We start from the raw sequence: 16,402 nt of genomic DNA on the forward strand, positions 1-16,402 counted from the left end.
TAGAAAAATCCCTATGTCGACGCCATTTTGTTTTCTCAAAAAAAAAGGTTGTTCCACAAAATGTTGCTACTTTACAAGGCTTTCAAAAAAAGAATTTTCGAAAAATATTTTCTCGTTCAGGAGATATTTGACTTTTAATTCCAATCCGGCCGGAAAAGCGATTTTCCATTTTACATGAAAAAAATTTAGTTCCCCAGTTGTTCATGCCCAATCACATAAAGAAAAATTTCCAAAAACTCCAGCGAGTTTACACAAGGATCTGGACTGGCAGTGAAAGCACGAAACCATTTTTTTTTTGTTTAAATCATTTTATTTTAATAATTTTAATTTTTATTCATTTTTATAACAAATTTGCGGTTCATTCAGTTATTTATATCTGCATTGTGTATAGAATTTTGGATAGACAAATGAAATCGGTAGAAAGTTATACAATAAAAATTGAAAAAGGGAAAAGGAAAATAAAACAAGAAAGAGACGAGAGGCAGATTGAACGAATGAAAATGAAAAATTGATTATTTTTTTTCAGATTTTTCTCATTTTTATAAAATACATCGAAACGGCTGCTTCAAGTAATAAGTTAATGCGTGCAAATTCTAATCACAAAAAAGAAATTTTTATTAATTTTTTTTTGTTTATCTCGTTTGACTATATGTACAAATACACAAAAAAAATAAAAATTGAAGAAATTAAAAGAGAAACTCGTTTTCAGTTTAAAATATTTTTTTTTGGTTTTTCATCGCAAAAAGAGCGGAGAGAGAGAGGCATCAAAATATTGTTCTCTCCAATTTTCTTTTTAAATAAATATAATTCGTTTGGGTTCAATTCATCTAAGGTTTTATGCAGTCAATGCGACCCATCTTCGTTTGATGGATCACCAGCCGTAGCGATTGAGATGGAAGTCTCGTCACGACTAATGATGCCATCAGACATAATTCAGATGTTACGGATATGTGCGTTGAGGATGCTGGAGATGTGTCCCAATGACCGCATAGAAGCAATGAATTTTTCTCGTTTTTTTTTTGACTCTAAATAATTCTCTCAAAATAAAATCTTCAAATTCCGGGTGACATTTCCACAATTCCAAGCGAGTGGATTTGTTTGATGTCACACCACAGTTAAGAGAATATTTTCGTTCCAATTGGTTTTTCTTCTTCTTTTTTTTCTCAACAAATATTCGCTAAAAACTAAAAAATTAAATCTTTGCACATTCGATAGAAGACTTAAGACGTAAAACATTTCCATTTAGAAAAGAAAATAATTAAATTTTTGAGTGAAAGAAAAAGCTAACAAAAAATCTAAATTTATTAACGCTGTCTCGGTTGTTTTACTGTTCAGTCGAACTAACATTTACTGAAAAGGCAGCAAATGTTTCGCCCTTCTTGCCAATGGCTTTCGCCTGATATTGACCAATGTCCGACACAGAACATGACACAATTTCAATGTTATACTTATTGCCGTCCATCGTCAGTTTATATCTAGGGCTTGACTCTTCGATCGGTTTGCCATCCTTCAACCAATTCAATTGCAAAACATTTTCCTGTAATTCGCATTCGAATTTGGCCGATTCGCCAGCGGGTACGGTTATCGAATTGGGGAATTTGGCAAAGGCAGGCGATTTGGGCTCTTCGCCGGGTACTAGCACATTGATCGTACAGGTGCTGAAACTTTCGCCGGCATCGTTGAATGCTTCGCAGGTGTAGGTGCCCGAGTCTTCGGGGAATATTTCGGCGATTTGTAGTTTGTAAATGTTCGCTTCGTTCGTGTATTGGAAATCTTTGGATGGCTTAATCTCTTTGTTGTTGTGCAACCAGACGACATCGAATTTCTGGGCGCCGATGATGCGACAGGCCAATGTGACAGCTTCGCCGTCCTTCACGAAACGGGATTCTAAGTGGCTGACTACTTTTGGTGGCTTGTCACCGGTGGTTGCATGTTTGGACTTTCCATTTTCCATAGCTACGATGGGGCAGGAAAAACATTTCAAATTTAGAAAACGAATATTCAAAGTTCGTCGGAGTCAGAGATCAGAAAGGATCGTGTGTCACTTACGTTGTATCGTTAGTTTTGAGCTGGTTTCTGTCGATCCAATTGAATTGGTGGCTGTGCATGTGTACACTCCCTCATCTTCCGGGAACACTTCGTTTATTGTCAATGTTGCGACTCCGTTTTTATATTTCAAGTCCATAATTTCGGATGACGAGATGGCCTTGCCATTCTTTGACCATGTTATCTGTGATTCAATCATAACCAGAGTATTTAGTCAGTCGAACTTACATGTCGGAAGAACTAAATGTTACCTGTGGTTCTGGATCCCCTTGAACCGTACAAGATAGCGTCAATGTTTCACCATCTTTAATTGTTAGATTCTTTAAGGCCTTTGTGAATTCCGGTTTGCACATCAACGAGTCATCAGGAGGAACTGATCGGATTGCGAATTTTGAGTAAATTGATCGACAACAAAAAAAAACGGATAAGATTTGAACTCACGTATCAATTCCTTTGTTGCGCTTCTCGATCGTGACGGGCTGCCCGGAGCATCCAATTTACCATACTTTTTCTTCGATGAGGTGTTTCCATTAACGGCTGGAGATGAAATGCTTGATGATGTTAAGGAACTTGAGTTGTTGGCAGTCTGAAATGGGAATTGGTTTTTCCACTTGATTAGGATACAGTTCTACGGACACGGCGACCTCGGTTACCTTGTTTGTTGTATTATTCTGTGAAACATAATTACTGGTGGTATGGGCAGTGCTTGATTTGCGAACAGTGACTATTGGTGGTGGAGCTGGTTTCATCGGCGATTCGATGTACTTTCGATCTGTTGACCGATGAAAGCTTGTTTTAAATCAAATTTTTTTGTAAAATTTTCAAGGTGTGAGCAACATTCGGTTGACTATCGGGACACTATAAACTAGAGGTGCCATATGGGTCAGTGGTGGAATAAAAAAAAAAATCGATCAAACAGATCAGCGTGAAACGGCAAGTCAGTTGCAACAAAATTTACCAAATCTTTTGCTGAAAATAATTTTGCCGCCAATCGCTGAAACGTTTGATATTTAAAAAAAAATTGTTACAAAACGCAGTCGGGCAATTAACGTTCACCCAGAAAGGTGTTCTTTGACATGCATCAGACGGGTGCACTTCTGGATGGAGATTTACAGGATTATGACGATTGAACATTCCATTAGACTTCGAAGTACAAGAGGGAAAGGTATTGGGCATTGGGATATTGTAATCGGGAGAGTTAGTTGAATTATTCCTACAATCAACCTATCTGTTACACGTCTATATATACAACTGATGACATGCAATCCCTATCTATTAAACGCTTCATTCTGCGTTCATTCAGTCTGAGACTCTACTGTAAATGTATCACTGGATTTTGACAAGACTTTTAGAACTTACCATTTCTCTCTAATCTTTCACAATGGCTTTAAATTGTTAAGGATTTTGTTTGCCGGTAAACTTTAACATGCGCCTGAATATAACTTAAAATCTCAAATAAAGCTGTTACTTTAACCTGTATTCATCTGTTATCGGTAACGACGACAAAAATAATGACAAGCTCTTGATAATATGGTCCTTTATACAGTAAAATGAATGTTAAAACAATTGAAGTACAAGATTTGAAAGCAACAGATCAAAAATACTTTGATCGATGGAAGTAATACACTTGATACTGGTCATATGCTTACCGTCTGTAACAGGTTAAGTTTTCACAAAAATCCAACGCTAATTCATTGGATGGAGCAAAATGTAGTTACTGGAGAGTTAGAACATTACGAGTTGAGAATGTCGAAACATCTTGCTGAATTTATTAAATCTCTACTCTACATTAGTGTATGGCAGTCACACAATTAACAGTCGCACCTGTCTGAGTACAAAAAACCTCTTAAAAATCGGTGGTAAAAATTTGGCTCGATGAAGTTCAGAAAAAATATCGTGCCCCCATGGCGGTCTCTGTCTTCAACTTTAATATTTGTTAAAAGAACACCGTTCCACAGCCGTTTAAGTTTTGCTGACTATTACTACTTATCGAGTAAACTAGAAGCTAAGAACAAACACTAAACTGATATGTGCAGCACATCGATGCGCGATCACAGGGAATTAGAATTATTTTGGGGGGATAGTGGATTTTATTGGGAACAACTTAGATCGTAAAACAAAACAAAAATATAATTTGGTTACAATGGTTTACCTCCGGAATACAAGAAATTGTGAACAAGATCGTCTTGTTCAGGTGTTGAATATTGTCCTAAAATTAATACGTGAAAAAAGATTTGATAAAAAAAATATTTTTTTTTTCACAAAAAAAATGTTTTTCTGATTATTGTTTTTGGGCTAAAAAAACGCTAAACAAAAATTGTTGAAAGGAAAAAAAAATCAAAAAAATAAAATAAAAAAATCGGTCGATTTTTGCAACATAAAATTGATAAATTTCGGAAATAAAAAATCGATTCGAAAACCGAAACTGAAAAATACAAAACAAAAACTACTACAACAATAAAATGGTCACGGTCGAATTGAACTTGCTGAACCGCTCTGGAATTATTCTCCACTAACTGCAACGTGTACGATAGATAACTGAAAAAGACAACGTAAGCCTACATCATGAGGTTAATCGTTCCACTAGCGCTTCACTGAATTTTCTTTTAATTTTTTCGCCTTAGTAGTTGGATGTAGTTAGATGTTCACAAAAACGGTAGCCCTTCAAGCCCTTCAGTTTGAAATATAACTCCGGAAACGTCTTGCCGTTTAAGTGTGTTGAACTAGAAACTTTATTCCATTAATTCAACGAAGTGTTTTTAAGGTCTTTCAACAAACCCGCCAAAAACAGCTGCACTTGTGAAGAAGAAATTTAAATGTCTAGAGTCATGTCTTCCCTACTAGGTAACAATAGTGTTACTACCAGGATCTAATATTGAGAAATATTTCATTAAATTTCACGAAGTTTCGCTGAATTTCACGAAGTTTCGCTGAATTTCACTAAATTTCGCTGAATTTCACGAAGTTTCGCTGAATTTCACTAAATTTCGCTGAATTTCACCAAATTTCGGTGAATTTCACTAAATTTCGCTGAATTACACTAAATTTCACTAAATTTCGCTGAATTTCACTAAATTTCGCTGAATTTCACCAAATTTCGGTGAATTTCACTAAATTTCGCTGAATTTCACTAAATTCCACTAAATTTCACCAAATTTCGCTGAATTTCGCTAAATTTCACCAAATTTCGCTGAATTTTGCTGAATTTAACTGAATTTCGCTGAATTGTGGAAATTTAGTGAAATATTTTTCAATATTAGACCCCAATTCAGCTAGCGATTCACTTGGTAGGGCATTGTGTTCACCACTAAATCAAATAAAATCATTTTTCGATCCTCGAACATACCAAAACTATGCGCTTGGCTGTGAGCCTCGGAATGTATGCCGAATTGGTATGGTCCCGATTGGAAAATTGAACAAAGTCCCCCAAACCAAAGTTCAATTCAACCAGACCATTGGAAGCTTTTAAAACGTCGAACACAACAAAAATAACTTTTCCGTCAAAAAATCCCGTCAATATTTACCTTCAACGATGACCACGCAGCTGGTTTCATCCGTTCCATGACAATTCGTTGCTATGCAAGAATATTTACCAGAATCGCTAGGCTTACAATCGATAATTTCCATGGTGACGACACCGTCTGAATGTGTCATCGCGTATTCGTATTTGCTGAGTTCACGTTTATCTTTGTACCATTTAACGGTTGGCGTTGGTTTGCCACTCAGACAGCATAACAGTTTGCATGTGTCTCGTGATTGCATGACACGCGGACGCAACAGGAATGTGAAGCTGGGCGCTGTTTCGGATTCTTCTTGCCACAATTGATATGGTAATGGTTGGCGACGTCTCACTTGAACTTCTTCCCTGTACACAGGTGTTTCCTTCGGCAGCGGATGAACGTTTAAGAAGACCACCTCTTCACGGGAACCGTAGTGATTTTCGGCACGAATGATGTACTCGCCGCGATCCGTTAATTTGACACGATTTATGATGAAGTAGTAGTCGTCACCGGCGTATCGTTTCATGAATTTGACGCTTTGACGTAGTTCGATATTGTTGTGTGACCAGGTCAGTGTTGGTGTTGCTACCGCAATAACACGGCAGTAGAACTTAACGCTTTGACCCTCATAGCAGAATTGACTTGTGGCCTTAATGACAAATCGTGGGGCGGCTTGTCGTCGATCGAATGATGTGTCGTGAATCTTGTATTTGTCAATCAATAGTTTGCGCAACGACGAATATTCAGCCAAACGACCGATTGGCAGTAAGAACTTAGACCAATCGCTGTATCGGCTGCGAAGTCTGTCGCGCATGGCCATGTATTTGTCTCGAGATATTTGTTTGTTGCGATCGGTATGATCACCGGTCAACCATGGATGCATTAGGCATTCGTGAGCGGTCAATCGTTTTTCCTTGTTCTTCACGAGTAGACGACGAATGAAATCTTTTCCTTCTTCAGATACGTGACGGAATGATTCTTCGTCAAAGTCCCAATCGCAAGCCTTGACATTCTTCAATGTGGACACATCATTGTCGCCGGCAAATGGTGATAGGCCGCTCAACCTAAGCCAAAATAAAGGATTATTGATTAGGATGGTTAGGCGAGTGATGGTGAATTTAGCATACGCGTATTTACAGGAGACCGTCATGGCTAAACAATTCAACACTTACAGTACGTAGCTCAGAACACCAACAGCCCACATGTCTGTGTAGAAACCAACGGGTTCACGTTCAACGATTTCTGGAGCAGCAAATTCGGCTGTGCCGGTCGAAATTTTAACAACTTCGTTGGGGTCTAATTTTGTGGCCAGTCCAAAGTCAATCAACTTAACGTTGGTACTGGTTCTGGTCTGGCACATGATATTTTCCGGTTTGATGTCTAAGTGAATGATGTTCTTTTCGTGCATGTGTTTGACTCCTTCGCAAATTTGGCGCATGTAGTTAATGACCTCCGATTCGGACATCATATATCCGTCAGCGGTGATGCGTTCGAACAACTCTCCACCAGATAAGCTGTAAAAGAAGTAAAAAATTTTTTGAGCTTTTCCCATTCAAAAGAACGGTCCGCCTCACGCATCCCACTTACAATTCAAAGATCAACACCATTTCGTCGTCGTCTTCAAAGGCATCGTGAAGATTTATCAATTTCTGGTGGTGCAATTGGTTCATAATGTCGATTTCCTTGCGAATGAGTTCCTTTTCCATGGCATGCGATACCGGAATGAATTTCGCAGCGAAAATATTTCCAGTGGCTCGTTCGCGGCATCGATGTACCACACCGAATGCCCCGGTTCCGATTTCTTCCAAAATTTCGTATTTATCGTAGACACTGTCGCTTGAAATGTCGACTGGCTGTGGCACGAATTTCGAGTAAATGTCAAAGACATACGAATCGTAGTCCTTGATCGGCCCATCGGCCTTTCCGCGTATTTTCTTGCCGTTCTCGTCGACTTCGTATTCGCGTTTCTTTTGCGGTTTCTTGCCACTCATTTGCGTTGAAATCAACGTACTAACGTCGGACGGATCCGATCGACCATAGACATTTTCGGCATAGACGCGGAATTCGTACTGGTGACTTGGAGCCAATCCAGTGACTGCCATCGATGTGAAACGAGTGTTACCAACTCGAATCCATGTTTGCAATTGATGTTCGCGTTTCTCGACCATGTAATTCGTGATGTTTGATCCGCCATCCCAAACTGGTGCTTTCCAGCTCAATGACAACGAATCAACGCCAATATTTTCAACCAACGGGAATCGTGGTGGATCCGGACGATCGCTGATTTGTATTTTAATGATGGCCGAATCTTGTCCCAATTCATTTTCGGCGATAATTCGGTATGGACCCGAGTCTAATTTCGAGCCGTCGCGAATGGTCAAGACAGCATGGCGTTCCTTGACTTCGACATGATAATGACCACCAGATTCGATCGTTTCGCCTTCACGAACCCAGGTGATTTTCGGTTTGGGATGACCGGTGAATGGAATCTTAACGACAACATTTTCACCTTTGTCGAAGTAGGCTGTGTCTCTGAATCGTGGAGGAACGTTCAATTTTGGTGCAGCTAGAGGGAAAGGAAAAAATTCATTTTAGAGAATGCGACACGCATGGAAATAAGACAAGTTATGGATTGAATACTCACTCATGATGATCAATTCTGCTCTGGTTGACTTAACTCCGGCCTTGTTAACGGCACGGCACACATATTCGTCGGCATCTTCGCCAAACACGTCGTTGATTGTCAAGTTGTATGTGTCACCCTCGGAGTAAATGTGATGACGAGCTCCATTTGTGATTTCCCGAGCTCCCTTATACCACGTAATGTTCGGTGTCGGTGATCCAGTAATCGTGCACGAGAATTGTGCATTGTGATTCTGGATGCAGTTAGCGTTGCGCAATGGTTTAACGATTTGCGGTGGAGTGGCCGCTTTAGGATCAACAATTTTAACGGACGACGAATTCATGGATTCCTTGGATAGGCCGGCTTCGTTCTGTGCAAATACACGGAACTCGTACTGTCGACCCTCAATCAAATTCGAGCAATTGATTTGATTTGTCGGACAAATGGCAACATTAACGCGTTGCCATGTTTCGCATCCCATTTCTCGCTTATCGATCCAGTATCCTTGAATACGTGCGCCACCATCGGATTCCGGTTTGGTCCATTCCAAGTGAACGAAATCGTCTCCAACTTCGGTAACACTTGGCTTGCCAGGTGGTGAAGGAGGATCGAATGGAGCTTTAGCTCGGATTGGATTGATTCCGTCAAGTGGTGGACCATGACCGTTGTCATTGACTGCCATCACTCGGAACACATACTCTTGGTTCTCGGTCAAGCCTTGAACAGTGAAGTTGCAATCTTTGCAGAAGCTCGATACCACTATCCAGTGCGACGATGTAACGTCCTTCCGTTCGACCACGTAGTGAGTAATTTTCAAACCACCATCGTATGTGGGTGGTTTCCAAGCAATTGTGCATGAGTGACGAGTAATCTCTGTTGTTTCCAACGGGCCAGTTGGTGGTCCCGGAAGGCCAGTGATAAGAACGTTGAAGTTTCCGTTCACCGAACCGCTGTCATTTTTCAATTCAACGTGATAAGTGCCAGCGTCGCTCTTGGCAATGTCCTTAATGAAAATGGCAATGTAATCGTCAAAGATTGTGTACTTGATGTGTCCACTCTCTTTGATTTCCGAACCGTCCTTCTTGAGAACGAATTCGATTGGCTGATCGCCCGAATAGAAAATCTTGATCTTTGTGTTGTCATTTTCGGCCAGGTATAGTTCGCTTGGAATACGGTCAATGCGAGGTGGATTACCGATCTTCAAACGACCGGTTGTATGGACAAATCCAAGTGAATTGACGGCCTCACAAGTGTAATCTCCTTCGTCACCTTGTTGTGCATCCGAAATGTGCAATTTGAATTTGCCATCGGAGCTTTCTGATTTGAAGCGACCGGTCAATGCAATTTCCCTGCCGTTGCGTAACCATCTCGATGTGGGTGCCGGTGTTCCGCTGGCCTCACACTCAAGACAAATGTATTTGTTCAACGGAACGACATAATCACGAAGACTGCGTATCCATTCCGGTTTGTTGCCACCAGCCACTTCACAAACCTTAATTGGCATTGTGCATGAGCTTGGCTCTGATCGTCCGGCTGCGTTGACAGCAAATACACGGAATTCGTAGTTAGATCCTTCAATCAAATTCATGACTGTGTAGTCAGTGTCCATGACGTTGTAATCGTTGCATTTAACCCAAACTGATCCACCAGCATCACGACGTTCAACAATATAACCGGTGATTCGTGAACCACCGTCGCTTGCTGGACGTTCCCATTTCAAATCAACGTAGTTCTTGCCAACCTTGACAACATTTGGTGTACCTGGTGGCGATGGAACGTTGAACTTACTCTTCAACTTGAATTTAGATGATGGTGGTGATGGTTTACTGAAACCAGCAGCATTCTTGGCTCGTACGCGGAATTCGTACTCACAGCCACTGACTAGATTGTACAACTGATATGCGTTGTCCTTGATAAGTATGTCATGAGTTTGCCATGCGGCATCAGACACTTCACGATAGTCAATTTTGTAGCCTTGAATGCGGGATCCACCATCGCTACGTGGACGATCCCAGATGAGTCTAACGTTCGTTGTGTCCCAATCAATGACTTTCGGTGCGCCTGGTGGATCAGGCACAGTGAATGGATAAGTAGCCAATACCGGTTCATCGCGTGCCAATGGATCACTCAATCCGTATTGATTCTCAGCACGTACTCGGAAGTAGTACTTCTTGTTCGGCTCCAAGCCCATCACATCGTAATGTGTTGAGCGCACGAAGCTACTAACCTTGACCCATGTTCCAGTGGCGTCTAACTTTTCGACCACATAATTGGTAATTGGAGAACCACCATCGTCCAATGGTGCCTTCCATGACAGAGTGCATGTGTCTGGTGTAACATCGGAAACATCCAATGGACCTTGTGGTGCTGTTGGTCGATCGACAACCAATACACGACATGAAGCCGAGTCTGTGCCTTCACTATTGGCCAAACTGATGGTGTACACACCGGTCTCTGAGCGTTTCGCCGATTTGTTGATGTAGACCGTTTCGTTGTTTGATATATCAAATTTGATGCGATCATCAGGTATGACTTCAGCACCATTAATTGTCCATGATGCTCTGGGTCTGGGATTACCAGTAAACGGTACGGTGATTTTGAATTCTTGGCCAGCAATAACGGTCATGTCACGAATGCTGAGATCTGATGTGATCTTTGGTGCAGATGGTGGTGCACGGCACATGATTGCATCAGATGACGAACTCCATGGTCCCTGGCCAGCTGCATTGAGTGCAGCCACTCTGAATTCATATTCGTGATTTTCGATGAGTCCAGGTATTCTGTAAAGACAAGAAATTGTTAAATTGGTCATGCAATGCAACGCAGGACCTTTTTGGTTGTATAGTTCTTACTTGCACGACAGATCGGGAATATGGGCATGAGTTCCTCTCGTCCATTTGTCTTCAGAAAGGAGACGTTTCTCGACAACATATCCGGTAATTGGAGATCCACCATCGTGTCTGGGCCGTGTCCATTGAATTGTAATTGAATCTTCGCTTGAATCGATTCCTCTTGGTGCACCTAGCAAGAAAAAGCAAATGAAAATTTTCACATTGCCAATAAAGAACATTAATCAAAATTACCTGGCGCTCCTGGAACATCGAACGGATGTCTAGCCTTGATTGGATGTTCAGTGGTGCATGGTTCTGATAATCCGTACTGGTTTTCAGCCATGACACGGAACTCGTATTCCTTTCCAATTGTAAGGTTTCGAACACGAATGAATGGAACTGTACAGTAGCTGTTGACTTTAGTCCATGTCGGTGCTCGAGCTTCCTTCTTTTCAATGACATAATTGGTAACTGGAGCGCCACCATCGTCTTTCGGTGGATTCCAGTATAGTGTCAATGCATCGCCAGCAAACTCTTCCGGTCGTAGATTATCTGGTTTGCCTGGACGATCCAACACACGGACATTGATGGTAGCCGTATCGTAACCATGTGGATTCTTGAGCTGTAAACGATATTGGCCTGAATCGGATCGTTTCGAATTGGTGACAACGAAACTAGCTGAATCGTCAGCTAACTGTTGATGTACTCGACTGTCGGTGTCGTCCAACAGTTTATCGTTGGCGAACCAAGCAGCGGTTGGTTTCGGGAAACCAACATACGGTACGTGAATGCTGAAATCTTCACCAGCACGAACAGTAATGTCACGAACGCCTCCCAAATCCATGCACGGTTTGTTGGGTTGTTCTTCAATAACAATTCCGGCGCTAGGCTTGGACGGGTCAGATTTACCTACATCATTTACAGCAATGACTCGGAAGTTGTATTCTTCGCCTTCCTTTAGGTTCGGCACTTTGTGCACAAGACCATTGATTGGAGTATCGTTGACATCGCTCCAGTCACGATCGTTCTTGGCACGTTTCTGTAGGATGTAGCCTCGAATTTTGGACTTGCCGTCATTCTTAGGTGGTCGCCAGGAAAGTGTAACACTATCCCTTGTGATGCGATCGGCCTTCGGTGGTTCGGGTGCGTCTGGACGAGTGCGTTGAGCTTGCGCTGTTATTGGTTCAGTCGGTTTACTTGGTTTACCAGGACCGGCTTCGTTCACAGCTAATACACGGAATTCATACTTTCCGCCTTCGCGCAGATCTTGAACAGTGAATGTGGTATTCGGTGTTGGGTAATTGTTAGCTTTGACCCATTCGCCGCCACGTTCTCGTTTCTCGATAATGTATCCCGTAATTGGTTTGCCTCCACAATACTCTGGAGGTTTCCATTGCAAACTACAGCTGTTCGGGCTGTAGCTCAAAATATCTGGTTGACTTGGCGCATCTGGTGGATCGAATGGACATTTAGCGACAACTGGTTTGCCTTCCAATGGTTCTGAGACGCCATAAATGTTTTCTGCACGAACTCGGAACACGTATTTCTTGCCCTCGGTCAATCCTTTAGCAGTGAATGCACATTTCGAACAGTAGCCAGGAACTGGTTTCCAACTATCTGTGCCGAATTCTGCAACTTCAACTGTGTAGCCAGTTATTTCGCCGCCACCATCATCGGCTGGTGGATTCCATGACATTGAGACCGTATCTTGTGTGGTTTCTGTATAAGTGAGTGGTCCACCTGGAGAAGTGAGAATAGAGACGAAAGTTTAGTTTCAGTGGATCTCCAAATGAGAATTGAAAATGTTATCGGAATAGGAAAGGAAGCGCTACATACCTGGTGGGCTAGGCTTGTCCACAACAATAACTTCGATGTCAGCCGAATCTTTTCCGTGTTTATTGGATGCAGTAATGGTGTATTTGCCAGCATCTTGTCGAGTAGATTTTTCAATTCTCAATGATGTCTTCTCATCATCGGTCTCGTTTGATACACGATGCGATTCGGGAAGTTTCGTTGCATTCTTTGTCCATTCAACAGTAGGTTTAGGAGCACCGGACAATGGAATAGTCACATTGATTGGCTCTCCGGCACGTACTTTAATCTTGCGACCCATCAAATCGTCCAACCAAAGTTTCGGTTTTTCGTTCATTGGTCGGGCGGTGAACAGGCTGGATGGATCACTTGGTTTACCAGGACCAGCAGCATTGACTGCTGTGACACGGTATTCATATTGATGACCATCTTGAACACGATCGTCTTCATACTGAGTGTTAGGTACTGGCGTTTTGTTGACTTTAATCCAGCGACCCGTTGTCTTGTCACGACGTTCAATGTCATAACCGACAATTGGTGATCCTCCATTGCTAATTGGTGGTTTCCATTTGATTGTAATGTGATCCTTGTCACTGTCAACGAGTTCGGGTTTGCTAGGTTGGCCTGGGACGTTGTATTGGTTCTTAGCAACAACTGGTGAATCGGATGTTAATGGATCCGAACGTCCTTGCAGATTTTCTGCCATGACTCGGAACTCGTATTTTGTTCCTTCGATAAGACGTGGAACAGTAGCATGGGTAAATTTAGAATTGACATATGTAACAGCTGGGACCCATCCACCGCCGTGTGTCAAATCACGTTTTTCAATGACATAGGCAGTGAGTTCGGATCCACCGTTATCTTTAGGTGGTTTCCACGATACGGTGACACTATTTGCAGTCACTTCTTCGTATTCCAATGGTCCTGTTGGTGGACCAGGACGATCTAAAACGATGACTTGGAATGAGCCTTCATCGGTGCCAGAATCATTTTTCAAATGGAGATGATAAGTTCCACTGTCTGATCGTTGGCAATTAACCGTATGGACAATTGTGTGGTAACCAATCGATGTGATTGTCGTTCGATCAGTTGTTTCTAATGGCTTGCCACTGTTGGTCCATGTTACCACTGGTTGTGGTTCTGAAATGATAATTGTATGGCATTAGAACCTATTGAAAGTCGGATAATCTTAGGATCAACAAATGAAGCGAATTGCAAGCAATTTTTTTTTTTCTTCTCTCTCAGACGAAATTATGAAACAGCCTTCAAGAAAGTTATGTCTAACACTCAATTTCAACATTCAATAATTCCACATAGAAATGAGTGAGCAGTTAGGGACGATGCTTTTTTCAATCTCCTTTCCCTCGTTGGATAACTTCAGATCTAGTGACAAAAACAATAACTTTCCGCAACTTCTTGCATACAACTTTTTAGATGAAAAGTAGAGTTTTCGGGAGACACGAAAACGAGACTTTTCATTTTTATCCCGAGTTATGAATTTTATCTGTCTAGAACGATAATCTCGAGCTTATCCCTCTAGGGAGTTTTGTTTATCTCGATATATCTGTTCTCGACAGATAAAATATGATATGCACCTATTGCCAGACTGTTATTTTGACGTGTAGGCATTATGGCCCACGCCTTCGGCTAGGGCAATAATAAAATATCAATCTTGGCAACAGGTGCATAATATATATTACATGCAGAAGGCGTCAAAAGTAGTGATTGAAACAAGAAAAGTACGGTTTTCTACGTCCCAAGGATTTTAAAGAAATTTTGTGGAGTGTAGATTCGTCGGGAGGACTCTAATCTGGATTTCAAAGAGTTCATCTGGTTATTTACCCTTTAGGATTGTATACAAAACCCTGCCTGTTCCATACAAAGGACTGAGGGTTTGAATTACTTCTTAAACTTCTAACATCCAAGGCAATATTGAGATTTCCAACATACACAAATATTGAAAATATCACAGACGGTTGCTGTCACTCTCAGTCTGTAAGACGTATTACGCGCATCTTTCTATGCTTTGCATTGGACGATACAGTTCACAAATTCCAAATTTCCCCAGGACATGATGGAAACGAAGGTCTTTAGTCTTTATGAACATCAATTTTCCTCCCATTTTCAAGATTTTTTGTCATTGTACGGAGACGGATTTTGTGCAATATTAACGGAGTTCTGTGAAACGGAGGATAGCGAGAGATAGCTCTTGAAAAAAACTTCTCAACTCTTTGTTTAAAATTTTCAAATTTTCCAATTTCCTTAAGAATTTAACGGAAATAAGGATTTTTCGCGCAAAAAATAAGTAAATTTGACCAGATTTCCATGACTTTATTTCAAAAGTATTTAAGAGGCACCGGTACTTAGCTAAAATTGTAGCCTACATTTGTGTGCCTCATATTTCATTTTTAATGATATCTTTTCATCAGAATCCTTTTTCAAAAATGTACGACCGCAATTTCGACCACGAATGTGTTAGCCTTAAATCAAAATAAGTTTTGCTTGTAGCCATTTGACCAGCTCTGAGAAAAGTGAGCAGTTTAACGAAATTTTCATAAAGTGCTCATTGTTCTCAGAGCTGGTCAAACTGCTACAACCAAATGTATTTTCTGTTGAAAGCTACCACATTCGTGGTCGGGATTGCGGTCGTACATTTTTGAAAAAGGATTCTGGTGGTAAAATATAATCAAAAGTAAACTAAAATCCAGTATTTAAAAAACGCCCAAATGTATGCTTTTCAGCAAAGGGCCGCTGCCTCTTAAAGATCAAATTTCAAATCCCTCAATAAAAACACCTCTGTACTCGAACGTTTTACATGTGCAACTCTAGTAAATCATGAACGAAAATGAACTTTCATATCGTTTCATCAACAAACATGCTACGCTACAGCGATAAACTCTCTATATGACCGCCTTTTTTGAAATTTCTTACTTCTCTCATTTCTCTATAGATAATCGTTGTGTAGAAATGAGAGAAGTTGGAGAAATAAGCGATTTAGAAAATGACGGTCTTTTAGAGAGTTTATCGCTGTAACACATAATGTTGTGTAAGAACAAATGAAGAACGAGGCTTTCATTATGGACATTATCTTAGGTTTTCGGACATCGAAAGTTATCGAAAGTCGCAGTGAGTCGACACGTAAAAAGTGTGAAAATTGTGAGTATAAATACGAGCACGAATGTTCTAATTACATTCTATGAAATAAAAAACAATCGAAGTAAAAACAGATTAGGTTGAAAATGATAGTGACTGATATTGTGACGAATACATAGAGGAACGAACAGCTTTTTCTTTTCTCGAAAATTCACTTAAAAATTTCCCATTCGAAAGCGATCTTTTCCTCAGTGATAGTAATGGGTATGCCACCTTATGATCGACTCCAACGGAATCATGATGACAATACTCCACAGAGGACACCACTGATTTACAACAGATATTTTTAACTCACCGTCCACCAACAAAAGGACAATCTATTTTACGGACCATTATAGCAGAGCGATAGGTTGTAATTTTCGTAAATGATACTTGGGCAGAAAACGTCGAAGAGCACATTGTTCATTATACTAAATAATTTCGACAAAGAAGATACA

General features: G+C 40.9%; 1 protein-coding gene across 14 annotated transcripts in view; it reads right to left on the reverse strand.

Moving 5' to 3' along the window:
* Positions 1-721: 721 nt before the first annotated feature.
* Positions 722-16,402, reverse strand: part of LOC119085059 (twitchin) — an 85,031-nt gene continuing 69,350 nt past the window's right edge. For all 14 annotated transcript variants that reach the window (XM_037195276.1, XM_037195288.1, XM_037195287.1 and 11 more), the window contains 13 exons: positions 12,837-13,952; positions 11,253-12,740; positions 11,022-11,190; positions 8,191-10,949; positions 7,134-8,112; positions 6,719-7,060; positions 5,571-6,610; positions 4,199-4,255; positions 2,700-2,818; positions 2,488-2,632; positions 2,298-2,419; positions 2,050-2,230; positions 722-1,956 (listed from right to left, as the gene is read on the reverse strand). In XM_037195276.1, the coding sequence (XP_037051171.1) occupies positions 1,325-1,956; positions 2,050-2,230; positions 2,298-2,419; positions 2,488-2,632; positions 2,700-2,818; positions 4,199-4,255; positions 5,571-6,610; positions 6,719-7,060; positions 7,134-8,112; positions 8,191-10,949; positions 11,022-11,190; positions 11,253-12,740; positions 12,837-13,952 (9,149 nt within the window). In that variant the 3' untranslated portion in view covers positions 722-1,324. The remainder of the gene's footprint in view (positions 1,957-2,049; positions 2,231-2,297; positions 2,420-2,487; positions 2,633-2,699; positions 2,819-4,198; positions 4,256-5,570; positions 6,611-6,718; positions 7,061-7,133; positions 8,113-8,190; positions 10,950-11,021; positions 11,191-11,252; positions 12,741-12,836; positions 13,953-16,402) is intronic.

The sequence above is a fragment of the Bradysia coprophila genome, unplaced genomic scaffold, assembly GCF_014529535.1.
Source record: "Bradysia coprophila strain Holo2 unplaced genomic scaffold, BU_Bcop_v1 contig_94, whole genome shotgun sequence".
Lineage (NCBI taxonomy): Eukaryota > Metazoa > Arthropoda > Insecta > Diptera > Sciaridae > Bradysia > Bradysia coprophila.